This window comes from Schistocerca americana, chromosome 3 (assembly GCF_021461395.2).
Source record: "Schistocerca americana isolate TAMUIC-IGC-003095 chromosome 3, iqSchAmer2.1, whole genome shotgun sequence".
In the NCBI taxonomy this organism is placed as follows: Eukaryota; Metazoa; Arthropoda; class Insecta; order Orthoptera; family Acrididae; genus Schistocerca; species Schistocerca americana.
Genome location: NC_060121.1, coordinates 603075161 through 603094768, shown reverse-complemented (window position 1 = coordinate 603094768; position 19608 = coordinate 603075161). Strand labels below are relative to the sequence as shown.

Here is a 19608-nt window from a genome sequence, read left to right as displayed (position 1 = left end):
GTAGCGCCACATCTCAAATCCTTCAGTTCTCTTCTGTTCCGCTTTTCCCACAGTCCATGTTTCACTACCGTACAATGCTGTACTCCAGATATACTTTCTCAGAAATTTCATCCACAAATTTAGCCCTATGTTTGATACTAGTAGACTTCTCTTGGCTGGAAATGCCCTTTTTGCCATTGCTGGTCTGCATTTGATGTCCTCCTTGCTGCATCTGTCATTTGTTATTTTATTGCCTAGGTAGCAGAATACCTTAATTTCATCCACTTCATGACCACCAATCCTGATGTTAAGTTTCTCACTGTTCGCATCTCTGCTACATCTCATTACATTCGTCTTTCTTCGATTTACTCTCAGTCCATATTTTGTATTCATTAAATTCTTCATTCCATTTACTAGGTCATGTAATTCTTCTTCACTTTCACTTAGGATAGCAATGTCATCAGCGAACTGTATTATTGATATCCTTTCACCTTGAATTTTAATTCGATTCTTGAAACTTTCTTTTATTTCCATCATTGCTTCTTCGATGTACAGATTGAATGTTAGGGGCAAAAGACTACATCTCTGCCTTACACCCTTTTTAATCCGAGCACTTCGTTCTTGGTGATCCACTCTTATTATTCCCTCTTGTACATATTGTATATTGCCTGTCTCTCCCTATATCTTGCTCCTATTTTTCTCAGAATTTCAAACATCTTGCACAATTTTACATTGTTGAATGCTTTTTACAGGTCAACAACCCCTATAAATGTCTTGATTTTTCCTTAGTCTTGCTTCCATTAACGACTCCAATGCCATAATTGCCTACCTTGTGCCTTCACCTTTTCTAAAGCCAGACTGATTGTCATCTGGCACATCCTCAATTTTCTTTTCCATTCTTCTGTATATTATTCTTGTCAGCAACTTTGATGCATGGGCTGTTAAGCTGATTGTGCAATAATTCTCACACTTGTCAGATCTTCCAGTCTTCGGAATTGCATGGATGATATTTTTCTGAAAGTCAGATGGTCTGTCGCCAGACTCACATTCTACATGTGAATAGTCATTTTGTTGTCATTTCCCCCAATGATTCGAGAAATGTTGATGGAGTGTTATCTATTGCTTTTGCTTTTTTGGCTGTAAGTCCTCCAAAGCTCTCTTAAATTCTAGTTCTAATACTGGATACCCTATCCTTCTAAATCGACTCCTGTTTCTTCTTCTATCACATCAGACAAATCTTCCCCCTCATATAGGCCTTTAATGTACTCTTTCTACCTATCTGCTCTCTTCTCTGCATTTAACAGTGGAGTTCCCCTTGCACTCTTAATGTTACAACCCTTTTTTTTAATTTCACCGAAGGTTGTTTTGACTTTCCTGTATGCTGAGTCGGTCCTTCTGACGGTAATTACTTTTTCTACTTCTTCACATTTTTCATGCAGACATTTCTTCTTAGCTTCTCTGCACTTCCTATTTGTTGCATTCCTCAGCAACTTGTATTTCTGTATTCCTGAGTTTCCTGGAACATTTTTGTGCTTTCTCCTTTCATCAATCAACTGCAGTATTTCTTCTGTTACCCATTGGTTTCTTCATAGTTACCTTCCTTGTATCTAGGTTTTCCTTTCCAACTTGTATGATGGCTCTTTTTAGAGTCATCCATTCCTCTTCAACTGTGCTGCCTAGTGAGCTATTCCTTATTGCTGTATCTGTAACCTTAGAAAACTTCAAGTATATCTCATCATTCCTCAGTACTTCCGTATCCCACTTCTTTGTGTATTGGTTCTTCCTGACTAATCTCTTAAACTTCAGCATACTCTTCATCACTACTATATTGTCATCTGAGTATATATCTGCTCCTGCATATGCCTTACAATCCAGTATCTAATTTTGAAATCTCTGTCTGACCATGATGTAATCTATCTGAAATCTTCCCAAATCACTTGGCCTTTTCCAAGTGTACCTCCTCCTCTTGTGATTCTTGAACAGAGTATTCACTATTACTAACTGAAATTTATTACAGAACTCAGTTAGTCTTTCTCCTCTCTCATTCCTTGTGCCAAGCCCATATTCTTCTGTAACCTTTTCTTCTAATCCTTCCCCTACAACTGCATTCCAGTCCCCCATGACTATTGGATTTTCATCTACCTTTGTATATTGTATTACCCTTTCAATATCCTCATATACTTTCTCTATCTCTTCATCTTCAGCTTGTGACTTTGGCATGTATACCTGAACTCTCGTTGTCGGTGTTGGTTTGCTTTCGATTCTGATAAGAACAACCCTATCACTGAACTGTTCACAGTAACACACTCTCTGCTCTACTTTTTTTTTATTCATAATGAATCCTACTCCTGTTATATCATTTTCTGCTGCTGTTGATATTACCCTACACTCATCTGACCAGAAATCCTCACCTTCATTCCATTCCATTTCACTTCACTGGTGACTACTAATATCTAGATTGAAGCTTTGCATTTCCCTTTTCAGATTTTCTAGTTTTCCTACCTTGTTCAGGCTTCTGACACTCCATGCCCTGACTTGTAGAACATTATCCTTTTGTTGATTATTCAATCTTTTTCTCTCGGTCACCTCCCCCTTGGCAGTCCCCTACCGGAGATCCAAAAGGGGGAATTTCCCGAATCTTTTGCCAATGCAGAACCATCATGACACTTATTTCAGTTACGGGCCACATGTCCTGTGGATACACATTATGTATCTTTAATTCAATAGTTTCCATTGCCTTCTGCGTCCTCATGCCGTTGATCATTGTTGATTCTTCCGCCTTTAGGGGCCGTTTCCTACCCCTAGGACAAGAAAGTGCCCTGATCCTCTTTCTGCTCCTCCGCACTCTTTGAAAAGGCCATTGGCAGAATGAGGGTGACTTCTTATGCCGGAAGTCTTCAGTCACCAATGCTGATTATTAATCAAAATTTAAGCAGTGGTGGGTTTTGAACCCGGGATCGAAGACATTTTTTTGATTACTAATCAAAGACGCTACCTCGAAACCACAGTAGTATATAATCCCTACATACCAGTCCTATATTATTAACTAATCTACAACATGCAGATTATCATCCATAGTCTTATTATTACAGATAACTACACAGATATATGTCTTCCTTCATAGTAATGACCTTTAAAGTTATGTTTTTACTCACAACATTTTGCAAACTTGAATGAAAATATAAATTAATTCCAGTAGACAAACACCAGACTCTCCATTACTTTTCAATAGAAATACACACAAATCAAAACCTGAGCATGTGATTTATTTTATTCTGAACTCACATGAATAATTCAACTGGAAAAGGTCAGTTATATGAAATGGAACAGGCACCTGCACGCTTGTTTAGCGCGCAGTGTAACTGAAATTAAATATTAATGCAAAATTAAAAACTTAACTTATGGCAGTACAATATTACAGTGTATCATATTTTGGAAGAATGTACAGCTACCAAAGATTGGTTTGAAGCTGCTCTACATGCTAATCTATTCCACACAATCATATCCATCTCTGTGAAACTGCTGCAACATGCATCTACTGATTTATTTAATTCCTGTGGTCTGCCACCGCACTGCATGTTACGGATACGGGACAAAATTTGTTAACATATGTTAAAGGTAGATTATGGTATTATAATACATTGCAACAGATTGACTAAGTTAGCTTCACTGAACAGTCCATGTTTTGCACTTAAACACAGCCAGCAAGATTAGTTTTCTAGGTATTCTTTTACAGAGTAAAAACAGTGACACAGCAAACAGAATTTCACAACTTTATTAAATGGGTGTTGTCTTCAGTAGACTCTGTACATGTGGGAACCTTGTTGTACAGCTGGAGGCCTATGTGAAATGCTCACCTTTGATATAGTTGAGCATTTGCATGTAACACATACAGATTTGAGTTTATTCTAGTGTTGTGTTTGTGTATTTCACTATCTTTCTTGAGTCTGGATTCAGTTGGCACAATGTGGTTTTTTTTTAAAAAATTACAGTCTCAAGAATGTATAGACAGGACAGTGTTAGGATGTCCAGCTTCCTGAAGATGGGTCTGCAAGAGTCTCTAGGTTTGCTTTCATTAACGATTCTCATGGCTTTGTTCTGGTTTCTAAACATGCTCAGGGCAGTTTTAGAATTTCCCCAGAATATCACAACATATTTCATGTGGGCCTATGTGTGCAATTAGTGTGCAGTTTTATTATTTTCTATCATAGGATTTCAGCACACTCAGTGCATAGCAGTCAGTACTTATCCTGGCATTTACCTTTTCAATATGTTTATTTTGTTTCAGGTTATCTTGTACTGACAGATCCAGAATTTGAGTACAGTTTAGTAACTATTGGTTGGTTGTTTACTGTTAACAGGTGGTTGAGAGAGTTTGCACTTTATGTGGTGTAAAAGTTCATTGAATTTTTTTTTGTGTTGATGGTTAATCTATTGCTTGTAACCCAGTTGCTGAGTTGTTCTGTAGCCAACTTCGCAGCTTTCTGAACTGCCTCTGTGTTCTCCCCTTTGAATAGTGCTGTTGTGTCATGTTATGGTTTTGTGTGCATCTACATTCAGACTCAGGTCATTAATATACAGGAGTAGAGGTCTCAAAACTGAGCCCTATGGTATGCCTTGTTTTAAGTTTTACTGCTTTGTAGAGTTTCAATTACTGAACTGAGTCATTTGTTAGTGTACATCATGCTGACTTTCTGTATGTGATTGCTTAGAAATGATGCAATCCATTCATTTGCAAGTCCTCTGATACCATAATTTTCTCGTTTTCAGCAATATTTTGTGATCCGCTGCATCAAAAGCCTTTGACAGATCTAGAAATATGCCTGTAGTGGGTCGTTTTGCATTTAACAGATCCTGTGTCGTATTAATGTTGTCATATACTGCTGTTTCTGTAGATTTATTGTTTCTAAACCACATCCTGTGCCATATTAATGCAGTCATATAGTGCTGTTTCTGTAGATTTATTGTTTCTAAACCTAAGTTGGGATAAACTCAGTAAAACTATTTTATCTATGAAGCCCATCAGTCTTTTGGGCATATTTTTTTCAAATTTTTACGGATGCAGGATGGACACATTCATAAGCTATTTTTCATATATGTCTTTATTAACAGTAACAAAAAATTACAATATTTTATTTACATTTTAAATGGAGAACTACAATTTTTATTAAGCCATTATTAAAGTGAATGACAAAACACAACCATCTTGAATGCATTTCTTTTTGGATTTTCTAATGTCTAGACCTTTGTATGTTGTGTGCCATTCAAATCACAGCAATGTTTTTGTGTAAACTAAACAAGTTACATCATAGATTTAACACAGTGTTGTAAAGCATTTATACGGTTTTTAAGATACACAAACTGTAACATACAAAACAGACACAAAAAGTTGAGCATGAGTGTCAAATCTCATGTTAGAGGTCCTTTTCAGCCATAAAATACCCAAACTATACAGGAAAGAAAAATTAGCTTACAATATTTTAAGTAAACATTAGGACTCTGACTGTTATTACATACAGAAAAAACATAGTAAAGAGGCTAATCTGGGGTATGCTGTGCAAAATTTCTCAAAAGAATGAGTGCAGAACTAGTACTAATAATAATAAACAAACAGACATCAGTAACATTTAACTATTAATAACATAACCATAACAGTTGCTGCAGAACTTGCAACTTATTTTCAGAATTTTTTTCTCATCAGCATACAGTTTTACCAGCAAAACTGGAGTCCTCACAAAGAACAATTGCCTAACTTCCTTACTATGTCGTATGTGAGGTAGTTTTTCTTTGCAGAGCTTCTCACTTGTTCTTCAGTCTTTTGTGCAGTTTACTTCACAGTTTTTCCATAAAATTTTTTAAATCATCCTCGACTTAGATGGCTTGGTGTATAAACTTCAATGTCTTGAGCCACAAAGAATGTGCACATATGAACTCTTGCTTAAAATACAAGGTATTACTGCCTTTTTTATGGGTAGTTTAAAAAAAATATGACATCTAATTTTCTTCACTTTTTTTCTGTTCAACAGGCCCCTGCTTCAAAATAGGACTTAAGTGTTGTTTTTTTTTTTTTCCACAACAGTCTTTACCATGGTCTCCACATGTCCTTACTACTGCTACTGCTAGAAGCATTTTCTGTCATAGAGACAGATGTTCCATCTAAATGGCTTTCTTGTGATGTTGGTGCCTGCTGAGAACTTGAACTTATTTGGTCTGTATCATTGGGAAGCTCAATTCGGAATGAAAGGTGTGGCATTTTACTTGGTGGTGGCAATGTGAGTAAAGAGGATACAGTGTTTTCACTTGGCTCTGTTGTTGGAAATGGTCTCTTGCTACCTACAAGTGGCGGCTGTGACAGTGAGCTTGGAGGGAACTGCAAATACTCATCTCTTCTCAAGGAAAAATCCAGGGGATCCTTTGCACCGTAATGAAGAGGAGCTGCTTTGACTGCTGGAGATGTGGCAGACACAGAAGTGCCCTTGTCTTCTAAATTAGTAATCACAGAGAGAGGTTGATCCGTTGGTACTGAAGGAGCAATATCAGGTTTTGAAGAAGGAAATGTTACTGTGGAGATGACAGGTACTGTCTTGAACTCAACTTTGAGTTCTGCAACAGCCGAGACACCAACTGGAGTGCTTTGGTGATGTAGGGAAGATGAAGTGGATACAGAGTGTGAGCCTGACCCATTATCACACGTGGATGAGGTCACATGCGGCTGTTGGTGTGGTTTATCTTCACCTGCCACAGACGGTGGAGCACCCTCTGTTCCACCAAGAGGAAATAATCTAAATGCAGGAACTTTGAGCCAGGTCTCCTGTGCCCTATGGTCAGCACCTCTGACCATGGAGGCCAATGGAGGAGGTGATGGTGGTGGTGGATATGGTTCAGTAATGAGTGAATCGTCATCTGAGATGGTGGATGTAGGCGACGGTAGAGGTGAGGGGGGTGCTCGAACTGCCTGCCGTGGGTTGACAGCAGTGAATGCACTAGGATGTGACCTGTCCATTGCAGAAGAAGGAGTAGAAGACACAGCAGTGGTAACAGTTGTGGAGTTAGTGACATCTGTAGTGGTGCTGGTCGTGGTAGTGGTGGCAGCTGTAGAGGCAGAAGTAGAAGAGGCTGCAGAGTGCTGTACCTGTTGTGGTACCCCCACTGCTCCTGCAGCTGCAGTGATGGGCAGCAGACCGTGGGGCAACACGAGTGCCAGCTCGCCCGTTGGGAGTCGATGTGGCACAAGGGCTAGCCCCGCGGCAGCAGTTGTGGCCGGTGTGACCCCCACGCCCACCAGGCCGGGGTTATTGTTAGGGTCGAGCTGCTGCAAGCTTGCTATACACTGTGTCAGGTGGCCAGAAAGGCGCTGGCGAACTGCAGGTTCGACACTGGATAGTCTTCCCAGATACCTGCCCACTTCACCTGCACATTCACTGAATCCGGTACGGAATTTGCTAAGCACTCCTGGATCCGTAGCCACTGCTACTGCCAGCTGCTGCCTCTGTACACTCTGTAAATGACGTACAGTCATTTCCAAGATGTCTGCCTTCTCCAGTTTCGAGTGTCGAGCAGGCTACAAACAAAAAAATAAAAACAAAATTAGGCAGAGAGCCAAAAAACATACTTCACTGGTACTGCTTATTTTTGTCTATAAAAACATACTGTTAATAGTTCCTTAATTCAGCACAAGGTATCTTGAACATGGTGAATTAAAATTGCATGAACAAAATTTTGGAACCTGTTCAGGGATATTTTATGAGTATTTTGCTATAAGGTCTCTATGGTCTCCAGTGGCTCATGACAGAGTAATTGCATTTCATTTGATTTCCTACCTCCAGGTAGCTTTGTATCTGTATTCCACAGAAAATATGCACAGCAGTGTAAATATTGAAAGTTTGTGCCATATGTCTTGTTTGAATACAAACTTGTTCCATTCACTCACAGCACTTGGTACTGACAACAACCCTCAAGCTTGCATTCTACAGCTGGGTTCTGTATTGGGCATGTTTTTTACAACATTGTTATTGGTACATTAACAGTGATACACAGGGTTACAGACCGGTTTACTAATGAACAGTTGGTGTGGCCAACATGCACTCTTGTATGGATTTATTGAATGCAATAGAAGATCAGCACAACACTACTATGCTGAGCTATCCCTGCAATGTGGCTATCACATCACAGTACTTGTGTATCTGTTTGTGGTTTGCTGCATACTCTGTTTGTACTGTAAATTTTGGTGATTGCATATTACTGTTTTTTTTTTTTCATTGCTGTGAAGGTATTTTCATACACACAGAGGTATTGGAGTAACATATACAATAAATCATAATTAAATTATTACTATGAAACAAGCTGCTAGAGACTGTGGGTCCCTGGTACCAAAAACAACCTCCAAAATATATTGTTATTATGAGTTTCATTTCATCTTGTACAGAGTGGTGTGAAGACCATTCCAAGAATTCTTCACAATTTCATACCATTATAGCAAATTTTTGTTGATCTGCTATCAATGTGTTTCAACTGAGTCAGTTGGAAGAAGCATTAAAATAACAGAACACTGGAGGGAAAAAAACTAGTTGTCTTGTCATAGAATTTAAAATTATTTTGGCCAAAGAACAGCAAGAAGGCAAGTGCAAAAGATGGGATGAAGAGAAGACACTGTTGAACTTGTAATTAATTACATAAATAACACAGATTCTTATCCAAGCATGAGGTATACCTAGTCAGGAAAACATTCCAAAGCAAGAACATTTTTTCTGTGCTGTCTAAATGATAAGGTTTTTCTCCACCTGACTGTTTTCTATTTCCTTCTGGATACACTTTCGACTTTGTAGTCATTCTCAATGATTCATTATCATCCTTTGGTTATTAGTTAAGTTTCATGTCATGATACGTATTTGTTATTTGACCATACAGGGATCACCACATTAATGTCAACTGGATGATGTGTTAAAATTATTCATGGTCCTTGTGTAACACTTTTTTCACAACCTACATGATACTTTCATCTCATAGGTGCTAATAAACCATATACATTACAATAACATTAAGATCAATAATGAATATTGTGTTTTTGTCATGTAACACAACATGAAATGCAACCAATTTCAAACTGACAATAAGGAATTACTTGACAATGGGTACAAAGTGAAAATGGTGATGGTGTACCCAGAATGAAATATGAAAAGGTCAGGTGGTGAAAGTATTGCCATTTAAACAATTTTTACAGGACTGTGACACTACAAAAATTTCTCTGCTCGGTTCCATCACTATTACTAGTTGTTGCACTGAAGATGAATAAAGAGATTTCCCAGAGAGTCTGTTCCTTTTGGTCCATGTATTGGGCACTAGCCATGAATGCAAATACACTCTAAGAAAGAAAAAAAAAGATGCACCACAAATGAATTATACGAATGGGGCAGAAATCATTAGATGTGATGAACATGTACAAACAAACAATTGATAACACTTTCCAGAAAATTGGATGATTCATTCAAGAGAAAAAGGCTCACAGGTTGAGCATATTTGTAATATGTTGGTCCACCTTTGGCCCTTATGTAAGCAGTTATTCATCTCGCCATTGATTGTTGGAGTTGTTGGATCTCCTCCTAATAGATATTGTGCTAATTTCTGTCCAACTGGCATGTAAGATCAAAATCCTAAACGGTTTGAGGGTCTAGCTCATAATGCTTCAAAGATTTTCAGTTGTGGAGAGATATCGTTACCTTGCTAGCCAAGGTAGGGTTTGGCAAGCACAAAGGCAAGTTGTAGAAACTCTCGCCATGTGTGGACGGTTGTTATCCTGTTGAAATGTAAGCCTAAGATGGCTTCCCATGAAGGACAACAAATATCGTCAACATACTGCTGTGCTGTAAGGGTGCCACGAATTACAACAAAAGGCGTCGTGCTACAAAATGGCATGGCAGGCACCCCATGCTGTCACTCGTGTTTGTCTGGCCATATGGTGAGCGACAATCAGACTGGTATCCCATTGCTGGCCAGAGTGTCTCCAGACACGTCTTCGGCCTGTAATCTCATTGACTAGAGTAGAATTGTCTTCAGTGATGAGCCCCGCTTCGAACTGAGCCCATATGGCAAGTGAACACATGTCTGCAGATCCCCCAGTCAGTGGTGGGATAACAACCTGACTGTTGCCTGCCATACAGCCCAACAACCAGGTCTGGGGTGCCATTTCATTTCATAACAGGATCCCTTTGGTTGTCATCCGTGGCATCCTTACGACACATCAGTACGTATTCTATTGCCCCGTTTTGTTGCCCTTCATGCAAAGCCATTAGATTCTATTGCTTTCTTTGTGCTTGCCAAATCCTACCTTGGCCTTGGGAACGTTTGGAGCAATATTTAGTGCGGCAATAGGACAAAATTTGGCCCGATATCCCTCAGGAGGGTAAAACTCTTCAGTCCATGCCAAGCTGAACAAATGCTTGGGTGAGTGTCAGAGGTGGACCAGCACGTTACTGACTTATTCAATTTGTGAAGCTCTTCCCCTCGAATCAATCATAAATTTTTTCTAAAATTGTGATCATTTGTTTGTCTGTACATGTACATCACATCCAGCAATTTCCATCCTTTTCGGATGATTCTATCGTAGTGCATCTTTTTTTTTTTTTTCTTTTTGTCTTAAGAGAGTATTACGTCCGATTACTGAAACGTTCTGTGCCGGAAAAAGGGAAGATTACTCGAGGTTGGAGGAGCGCATCAGACCTTCTGAAAGACAAATGAAAGGAATATATAGAAAAACGTTCTTGTTTCACATAGTTGGAAATATTTAAATATACTTCCCAATGCCAGCTGCTGCCGCCTTTGACTCCTTATAAACACGTACGGCAAGCCTGTTGTTAGTATTATGGAAGTGCTGCGACGATAGTAAATAAATAGAGACTTCCCTTTCAAATGCTCGTTACGTCAGTTCCAATAAAACAACATCCCCCTGTGCTTGGACGCATTCACGCCTCAAATAAAAATGCTTTTCTCTTTGTGGCCCCAGCAAGCAAGCACGCACTCCTCGTCGTGGCAGCTGTCCCAGCCGCCCTTTGGAGGGCTCAGTTCTCGGTGCTAACGATCACCGCGCATGAAGGGTTCCGGTTTTTAATAAGCGGCGGGGAAATGAAGGGAGCGGTTGTGCGGCTGAGGGCGCGGTCGGTCGGCCAGGTCTGCTGGCCACTCAGTTGGCCAGGCCGAGGTCGAGTTGGCCTTCCCAATCTCCCGAGTTCTCACACATGCACTGCCGGATTGTGCTTCCGAACGACAAAAATTTATCGTTGATACTGTGATGAAGTTTAAAATCAAGTTGTTGTTTTTTCAATCCTGTAATCTTAGTGGTAATAACATTCTAATTATCATACAGATACCTGTCTGTAGTCCAGATAAAGTGTAAATTGAAATGGCTACGCCGCAGTACCATAGCGCACCGCTAAAGGGGTCAAAACCGGGGACAAAGAGATACATCGGCCACTACAACGAACTTATGACATCACACTTGTCGGCTTGTCCGCCACACTTTGTTAACGTTTGGCTCCGTGCAAGGCCCACGGGAAATCAATGTTTAGTTGAAAAAGTACCCATTAATGGTCTTAATTTTGTCGTTTGCTATCGAGAACTTGCACGCATTTGAACACGCAGTCAAGATTATTACACACTTGTCAAACAGTTGCTCGGTCCCCGCCGGAGACGGCTGCTGGCACTCGTGAAACCAGCAGTGTTATGTACTGTGACATAGGCACCACGGCGTGTCTTTTTTTTTTTTTTTTGGGTGGGGGGCTCGAGTCAAAATAAAATGGAAGTGGAGATGGGGAGCGCGACTTTGCTTTGGCTGCTCTAGCGATTCACCTAAAACCAGCCTGTGTTCAGAATGGCTCCGACAACAGTCGACAGGTGCAATCACGAGAGGCCACCCGATAACGCTGACAGCTCGGTCACGGAACGTCCTAACTCCTTCGTCAGTGTTTGTTGGGACTGAGGAGGTTAGCTTAGCTTAAAACCTATTCCAGCAACGAGGTTAGAATCTATTTTAATATCCTTGGGCGGGATGGATGCCTCATAAACATACTGTAAGATATGCCATGCTCCTGACTTTAATAAATTAATTTTTTAGGTTATAATATTCGCCTAAAATTTCTGATATGCTTTAACCTACCTATGGTTTCCAATAAAGCTGTGATTTCTTTCCATAGATTCCGAGCTATATCACGATTAACATTGCCACCTGGCCCGATTTTGTAATATTTGTGTCTTCTTTTCTATAGTTGTCCAATATCTCTATATTAATTAAGACGGGACAGCCTCAAGTTCTTGCGTTTTTGGTTTATTTCTACAGTTTCAGTTTTTTTTATCTGATCGTTTATCATCTTATTCTTGTCAGTCAGGGCTAGTATGGGAGCTAACGGGAATTACTGAGAGTTGCACTAAAGTGCTACCATTCGTTTGATGTGCCCCCACTTCTGGCTTGCCAAGGGTGGGAGCCCTAATCTTGTGTAAAATCATTATCTCTTGAACTAAACTTATGTTTCAATTGGCGTCCGAAGACTGTATGTTTGTGCTGAGATCGGTTGCATTGTGAGCGAGCACCTAGTGGAGTACTGATTTGAAAAGTTCGACCGATGTCGGTCGACGGTGGAATCCACCATGTTGTGGGTGGGGTGCCAATGTGACTGTAGCCTTAGGTAAGGTGAATCGACGACTTGGATATTTTGTTGGAAGCGTTCTGGGAAAGTGCGGTGAATATGTAAAGGAAGTAACATACGAGAAGCCAGTGCGACCAATCATGGAATGCTGTTGCAGTGACTGGGAGTTCTTGTCAAGTAGGCTTGACAGTGGACGCCGAACGAATTTAGAGACGTGCTGTTGCTAAGACTGCAAAAGGTCCCCTGTGTAACAGAAATGCATCGACATCTTAAATGAGAATCCTTGGGAGAAAGATGACTTAATTTTCTTGAAACCTTGGGGTTAAATTTAGAGAACGTTTATTCGAAGAAGACTGTGCGAGCATTATACTGCCACCAACGAGTATCTCGCATAGGAATCGTTAAGAAGAAGAAGATGAGAGAGGTTGGGCGTGGTCAGCATACAGACATTTTTTACCACGCTCAATAGACGTATGGAATAGGAAAGATTATTGATAATATTGATAGGATGTGTCCTCCACCATGCACTGCACTGACTTGCAGAGCGTGTTATGCAGATGCGCATCACAATGTAAAGCGCAGGTACAGGGTGGAGCAAATAAAAGTGGCCCGGACGAGTGGATGTAAAGGTATGCATGTAACCACACATTAACGGAGGAGGAAAAGACCTATAGCTATCTCCAACAGGATGGAGCAACTGCCCATACAGCCGACCGAACCTTGGAGCACATTTACACTATCTTCCCACCTCACAGAATTGTTAGCAGAGGTCAGTCTCGTCACAGTCCTATCTGGCCACCCTGATCACCAGATGTGTCAGTGTGCGATTACTTTGTACGTGAGCCCTCAAGTCTAAGACGTATCGCAACGACCCTCATAGTCTTCAAGAACTGCAGCAGAATATTTCGGATGAGATTGCACCAATTCCAACAGTCTAGCTTCGACTCGCCTACAGCAACTTGCTGACCATTGCCCAAAAGTGTCAAGAGATGAATGGTGGTTACTTTCAACATCTGTTATAGTTAGGTTAGTACCGTATTTCCTTTCCCCTGCTGTTTCTTTGTACCCTGGAACTCTGTTCTCCGGGCCACTTTTATTTGCCGCACCCTTTATAACGGCACCTGGCTGAATATTTCATTGCAGGAAGAGTGTATGTTGTAAACGGTGATTACTCCGAATACTAGCTGACATTATAATATCCCCAACACTATCTGACATTGTAATGTACCGCAAGCAATGTGAAACAGTCACTTCCTCACTTTCCGGTGCCACTTACGAATGGTATGATCTCGAATCTCTAATTTTACCTTCAACCTAGATATACCATGAAGGGTCGCTCTCGAAGTTTTAAAAGTAAACTACACCGTTATGCACAACGTTTCTCCTGTAGCTTCTGCCACAGGAGTTTGGTGAGCACCCCGTGACACTTACGGGCTCACTGAACCTAAGCGTGTTTAAGACGAATACTCCAAGTATCGGCCGAACGCGGATTCTGTGAGCTAACTCCTTAATAGGTGATCACCCTTCGTGATCCATCCAACGAATCTGTGACTGGCATCTGCCTTTCCAGCGACAGTTTTACTTTAACTCTTTACAAACAAAATTACGGGAATTTTTCAAAAAAAAAAAATTTTTTTTTTTTTTTGTAACTCTACTCCAGAAAATATTAATTTAATTAATTTGGAAAAAAAAAGATTGATTGGAATACATGCAAGCTTGGAAACATCATATTAAATCGGTAATAAATCCTTATTTGACACACTATTTAACAATAATGCATGTATATCACTTCTTCGTCAGCTTCTGACAAAGTGACGTTGTACTCTGCGTCAAGTTTACAAGTGACTACTAGTGTAACATTCTACATACACTTTCTTCCTGTAGATCCGTTTGGAGTACAGTAAAAGCAATCACAGAGTACAAAGGCTAACATACACACGTTACTTCATATATATGTTTGTCTCTAAATATATCCACACCATTATCATACGCTTAAAAGAAGAAGAAGAAAAAAAGGCACCGCGAAGGAATTATCCGAATGGGACGGAAATCGGTAGATATTATGTAGATGTACAGACAAACAAATGATGACAAATTGGATGATTTGTTCAAGGGAAAGAGTTTCACAGATTGAGCAAGTCAATGACGCGTTGGTGCACCTCTGGCCCTTATGCAAACATTTATCCAGTTTGGCAGTGATTGATACAGTTGCTGGATGTCCTGAGGGATATCGTGCCAAATTCAATCCAACTGGCGCATTGGATCGTCAAAATCACGAGCTGGCTGAGGGCCCTGCCAGACGTTCTCAATGGGGAGAGACCCGGCAATCTTGCTGGTCAAGCGAGGGTTTGGCAACCACGAAGACAAGCACTAGAAACCCTCGCCGTGTGCGGGCGGGCATTATTATGCTGAAATGTAAGCCCAGGATGGCCTGGCATGAAGGGCAATAAAACGGGGCGTAAAATATCGCGACGTGCCGTTGTGCTGTAAGGGTGCTGCGGATGATAACCATATCGGTCTAGCTATGTTTAAATGTGTGTGAAATCTTATGTGACTTAACTGCTAAGGTCATCAGTCCCTAAGCTTACACACTAATTAACCTAAATTATCCAAAGGACAAACACACACACCCATGCCCGAGGGAGAACTCGAACCTCCGCCAGGACCAGCCGCACAGTTCATGACTGCAGCTCCTCAGACCGCTCAGCTAATCCCGCGCGGCGGTCTAGCTATGAAAAGAAATTACCCCCCCCCCCTTCCCCCATTCGCAGATCATCACTCCCGGTTGTCGAGCCGTTATGGCGGATGACAGTAAGGTCGGTATCCCACCGTTGTCTGCGGCTTCTCCAGACACGTCCACGTCTTCGGCTTGGAATCTCATTGACTGGAGTAGCGTCATCTTCAGTAATTTGAGTCCCACTTCGAATTGATCCCCAATGACCAGGGAAGAAGTGTCTTGGAGACGCCCTGGACAGCGATGGGATACCAACCTGACTTCGCCCCCTATATGGCCCGACAACTATGAGTAATGGTCTAGGGTGCCATTTCATTTCATATCAGGACCTCTTTCATTATCATTTGTGGCACCCTTACAGCACAGCGGCACATCGACGCGACGATGATGTACGGCCCCCTTTGTTGCCCTTTACGTCAAACCAACCAGGGCTTACATTTCAGCAAGATAATGCCCGTCCACACACAGCGAGAGGTTCTACTACTAGTCTTTGTGTTTGTCAAGCCCTATCTTGGCCAGCAAGTTCGCCGGATCTCTCCCAAATTGAGAACGTGTGGAGCATTAAGCGCAGGGCCCTCGAAGCAGGTGGGGATTTTGACGATCTAACGCTCGAATTGGGCAGAATTTGGCACAATATCCTTCAGGAGGACATCCAACAACTCAGTCTGTTCCGGCGTAACGATTAACGACGGCACGAAATGAAGAACGCAAGAGCAAAGAAGGGTCTGAGTCGTCAGCCAATAGCCTGCTGACGAGGGCTGCACCACGACAGGAGCGCCGTCTAGCAGAAGAGAATAAAAGCGCCACTCCTGCCAGCCTCGGCCGCACAGCATGCGTTCAGTACTAGGAGAGCCCTACGACAGTAATGACGTGTGATCCATACCAATTGCTTCCATGGACCCTATATACAGCAAAGGACTTTGATTATTTGCATGTCGCCCATCGCTTGCGACACCATTGTAAATTCAAAGTTACGCTTTGTCTGTCTTCTTCATTGTAACAAAAACTGTTAATCTGATTTGCTTGAAGTGTTGAATAGCTATCGGAGAACACAGCATCCTTTAGGAACCCCATACGAGACGAGTGGACAGGACCCCACAGAGTCAAAGCCAAGCTCTGTAACTGTATGCATAAGGGCCAAGGTGGACCAACGCGTTAGTGACTTGCTCAGTTTGTGAAGCTCTTGCTCTTGAATAAATCATTAAATTTTTCTGATATTACCATCATTTGTTCATATTCTACCTTAGTCAAATTTAGTTCATAATCTTTTCATAGATTTTACAAAAGCATGCGATTCAGTATTGATACCAAAATTGTACAGAATTCTTTTGGAACTTGGAATACTAAAGACGTATGTTATAGAAGCGAGTTTGAAAAACACGCGTGGGGAAATTGGAGTCAGAAGAATTTGTAATAAAGAACGGACTTAAGCAGGGAGATGCCCTGTCTCCGCTACTTTTTAATGTAGTCCTAGAATATATTGTACGAATGGCAGCAGATAATTCAGAGGGTGTGGAGTTAAACGGAAATATTAAGATATTAGGGTATGCAGATGATCCAAACATCATTAGCGATAGGAAAGAATCTGTTAACAGCAAATGCGAATGCGTTAATCAAGGCTAGTGAAGATGTAGGTCTAAGGATAAGTGAAGACAAAACTAAATACCTGGTTACTACTAGAATGCCAACAGCAGTAGATCAGGAAATGTTAAAGAGTTGGAGACATGCAGTTTGAAAAAGTGAAGAAGAGATTATGGGCGGGAAATGCGTGCTACTTCTCACTGAATAGATTACTTTCATCACGGATATTGTCTAGGAATTTAAAGATTAGAATATACAAAACTATTATTCTACCAGTTATGCTGTATGGGTGTGAGACTTGGTCTCTCACTGTGCAAAATGAAAAGCCGTTTCGAGTATTTGAAAACAAAATTTTGAGGAAAATTTTCGGAGAGTGGCGAAAACAGCATAACGAAGAGGTTCACGAACTCTGTTCAAGCCCTGACATAATCAGTATCATTAAATCACGTAGGCTGCGATGAGCGGGTCACGTAGCTCGAATGGATGAGGGCAGGGCAGCGCGCAGAGTACTGGTAGGGCACTTAAGACGGAAAACGTCCTGTGGGGAGACCGAGGCGTAGATGGGAGGACAATGTGAAGGCTGATTTGAGGAGCCTAGGTATTGAAGTTGATTGGAAGGAAATAGCCCAAGACAGGGACGGATGGCGAAAATACGTTGCTACGGTAATAGACTCTCGAGTCCGGAATGACCAGTGAGTGTGTGTGTGTGTGTGTGTGTGTGTGTGTGTGTGTGTGTGTGTGTGTGTGTTCGCTTGTGCATATACATCACATCTACTGATTTCCGACCCATATGGGTTATTCCTAGTAAACAATACCCAACTTTCTAATTATTATATTTGTCAGGTATGACTCAGGTCATGCCGCTACAGTACACATATAACTGTTTGCGCTTGCTAAGACTAGTGAGGCACCGTGGCATCCAGTCTGTGCATAGCTACAGATGCGACGAACACCAAAACATAACACTTACAGTAACAGTCCAGATATTCATGTATATTTCGAAATCATTATAGAAAGGCGGTGGTTCCGTATAGAAACTATAGGCTGGAAAAGGTTGAATCGCTCCTTTCGCACAATAGTGTGACACGGCAGTGAGTAACTGGAGTCTTATTCGAATTTTTATGTGTCGCCTTAGTCCCCCTTATTGTCGTTCCAACACGGACCAGACGGTGCTGAGGAATCGCGTAACTGTAGCGGTATTGCTACGCACTCTGTCTCTCGTCAATGCAGACGAGTGTCGGGGATCGTGTACTGTGTCCCCCCTACTACCTGACCGTCTCCCAGCGCTTCGTCGCTCGACTGTCTGCAGCAGGGCGGGCGAGCGTAATTCAAACGGTGAGGAATTCCCTCGGCGGCGCCTATTGTACGTGCACCGTTCGTGATTAGGACCCTCGAGCCGTGAGCGGAAGCGAGGGGGCTACGCGGGGTGGTTCCGCATCTGCCGCAGGAACTGGCTGGTCATCACAGTGGCCATGAGGGGGGAGTCCCTAAACCACAGGGGCGCAGCCGCTGCTAGGCGTATAGGCATGCTGCCCCTCCGTTACGCGATGCACCTTGCGCGGTGTACAGGCAGCAGCTGACAGCGGCAGCTTTCGCTGAATTCCCATGGAGCACAGGCGTCTCGTCCGTCCCGTGGGAACAAACCGACCCTCCAGCAGTCAGCTGTTGCGAGAGCCCAGGGTGTACTGTCGCGCCCCACTGCTATCATGAGGGAACAGTTGTTGCACCCGAAGTGCCATATGAAGCGACGGCGAAGGTTCTGCTCTGCTGCAAACCTCGTCACGGTCCGCTGCGCTCGAGACACCTCTGCAGCAAACTACTAGCCAGTAAACGGACATTCAAACGGTTCAATTCGTGTACGAGCTTCCGTATGCCAAGCTCATAAAACGGTTTTTTTCTTCAACAGTCTTCTGAATGGTTTGATGCGACCTGCCACCAATTCCTCTCCTGTGCCACTCTTTTCATCTCAGAGTAGCACTTGCAACCTATGCCCTCAGTCGTTTGCTGGGTGTATTCTATTCTGTCTTCCTCTACAGTTTTTACCTTCTACAGCTCTCTGTAATACTATGGAAGTTATTCCGTGATGTCTTAACAGATGTCCTACCACAGTGTTCACTCTTCTTGTCATTGTTTTCCTTGTATTCCTTTCCTCGTCGATTCTGAGGAGAACCTCCTCATTTCTTACCTTATCAGTCCATCTAATTTACAACGTTCTTCTGTAGGACCACATTTCAAACGCTTCGATTCTCTTCTGTTCCGGTTTTCCCACAGTCCATGTTTCTCTACCATACAATGCTGTGCTGCAAACAAACAGACGTAGAAACATCTTCCTCAAATTAAGGTCAATGTGTGATACCAGTACACTTCTCTTGGCTAGGAACGCGCTCTTTGCCCGTGGTAGTCTGCTTTTTACGCCCTCCATCATGGGTAATTTGGATTCCACGTTGCCAGAATTGCTTCATGTACTTCGTGAGCACGAATCCTAATATGAATTTTCTCGCTGTTCTCATTTCTTCTGCTTTTCATTACCTTTGACTTTTTGCAGTTTACTCTCAATCCATATTTTGTACTCATTAGACTGTTCATTCCACCCAACAGATCTTGTAGGTCTTCGTATTCATTGAGGATAGCGATGTCATCACCGAATCTTAGGACTGAAGTACTTTCATCTTCAATTTA

At 41.9% G+C, this 19608-nt stretch overlaps 1 protein-coding gene across 1 annotated transcript in view; it reads right to left on the bottom strand.

Annotated features, from left to right (window-relative positions):
• Nucleotides 1–5091: 5091 nt before the first annotated feature.
• LOC124605688 (protein deadpan-like) overlaps nucleotides 5092–19608 on the bottom strand; it is a 53561-nt gene continuing 39044 nt past the window's right edge. The window contains exon 3 of the mRNA XM_047137543.1: nucleotides 5092–7540. Within this exon, the coding sequence (XP_046993499.1) occupies nucleotides 6062–7540 (1479 nt within the window). The 3' untranslated portion in view covers nucleotides 5092–6061. The remainder of the gene's footprint in view (nucleotides 7541–19608) is intronic.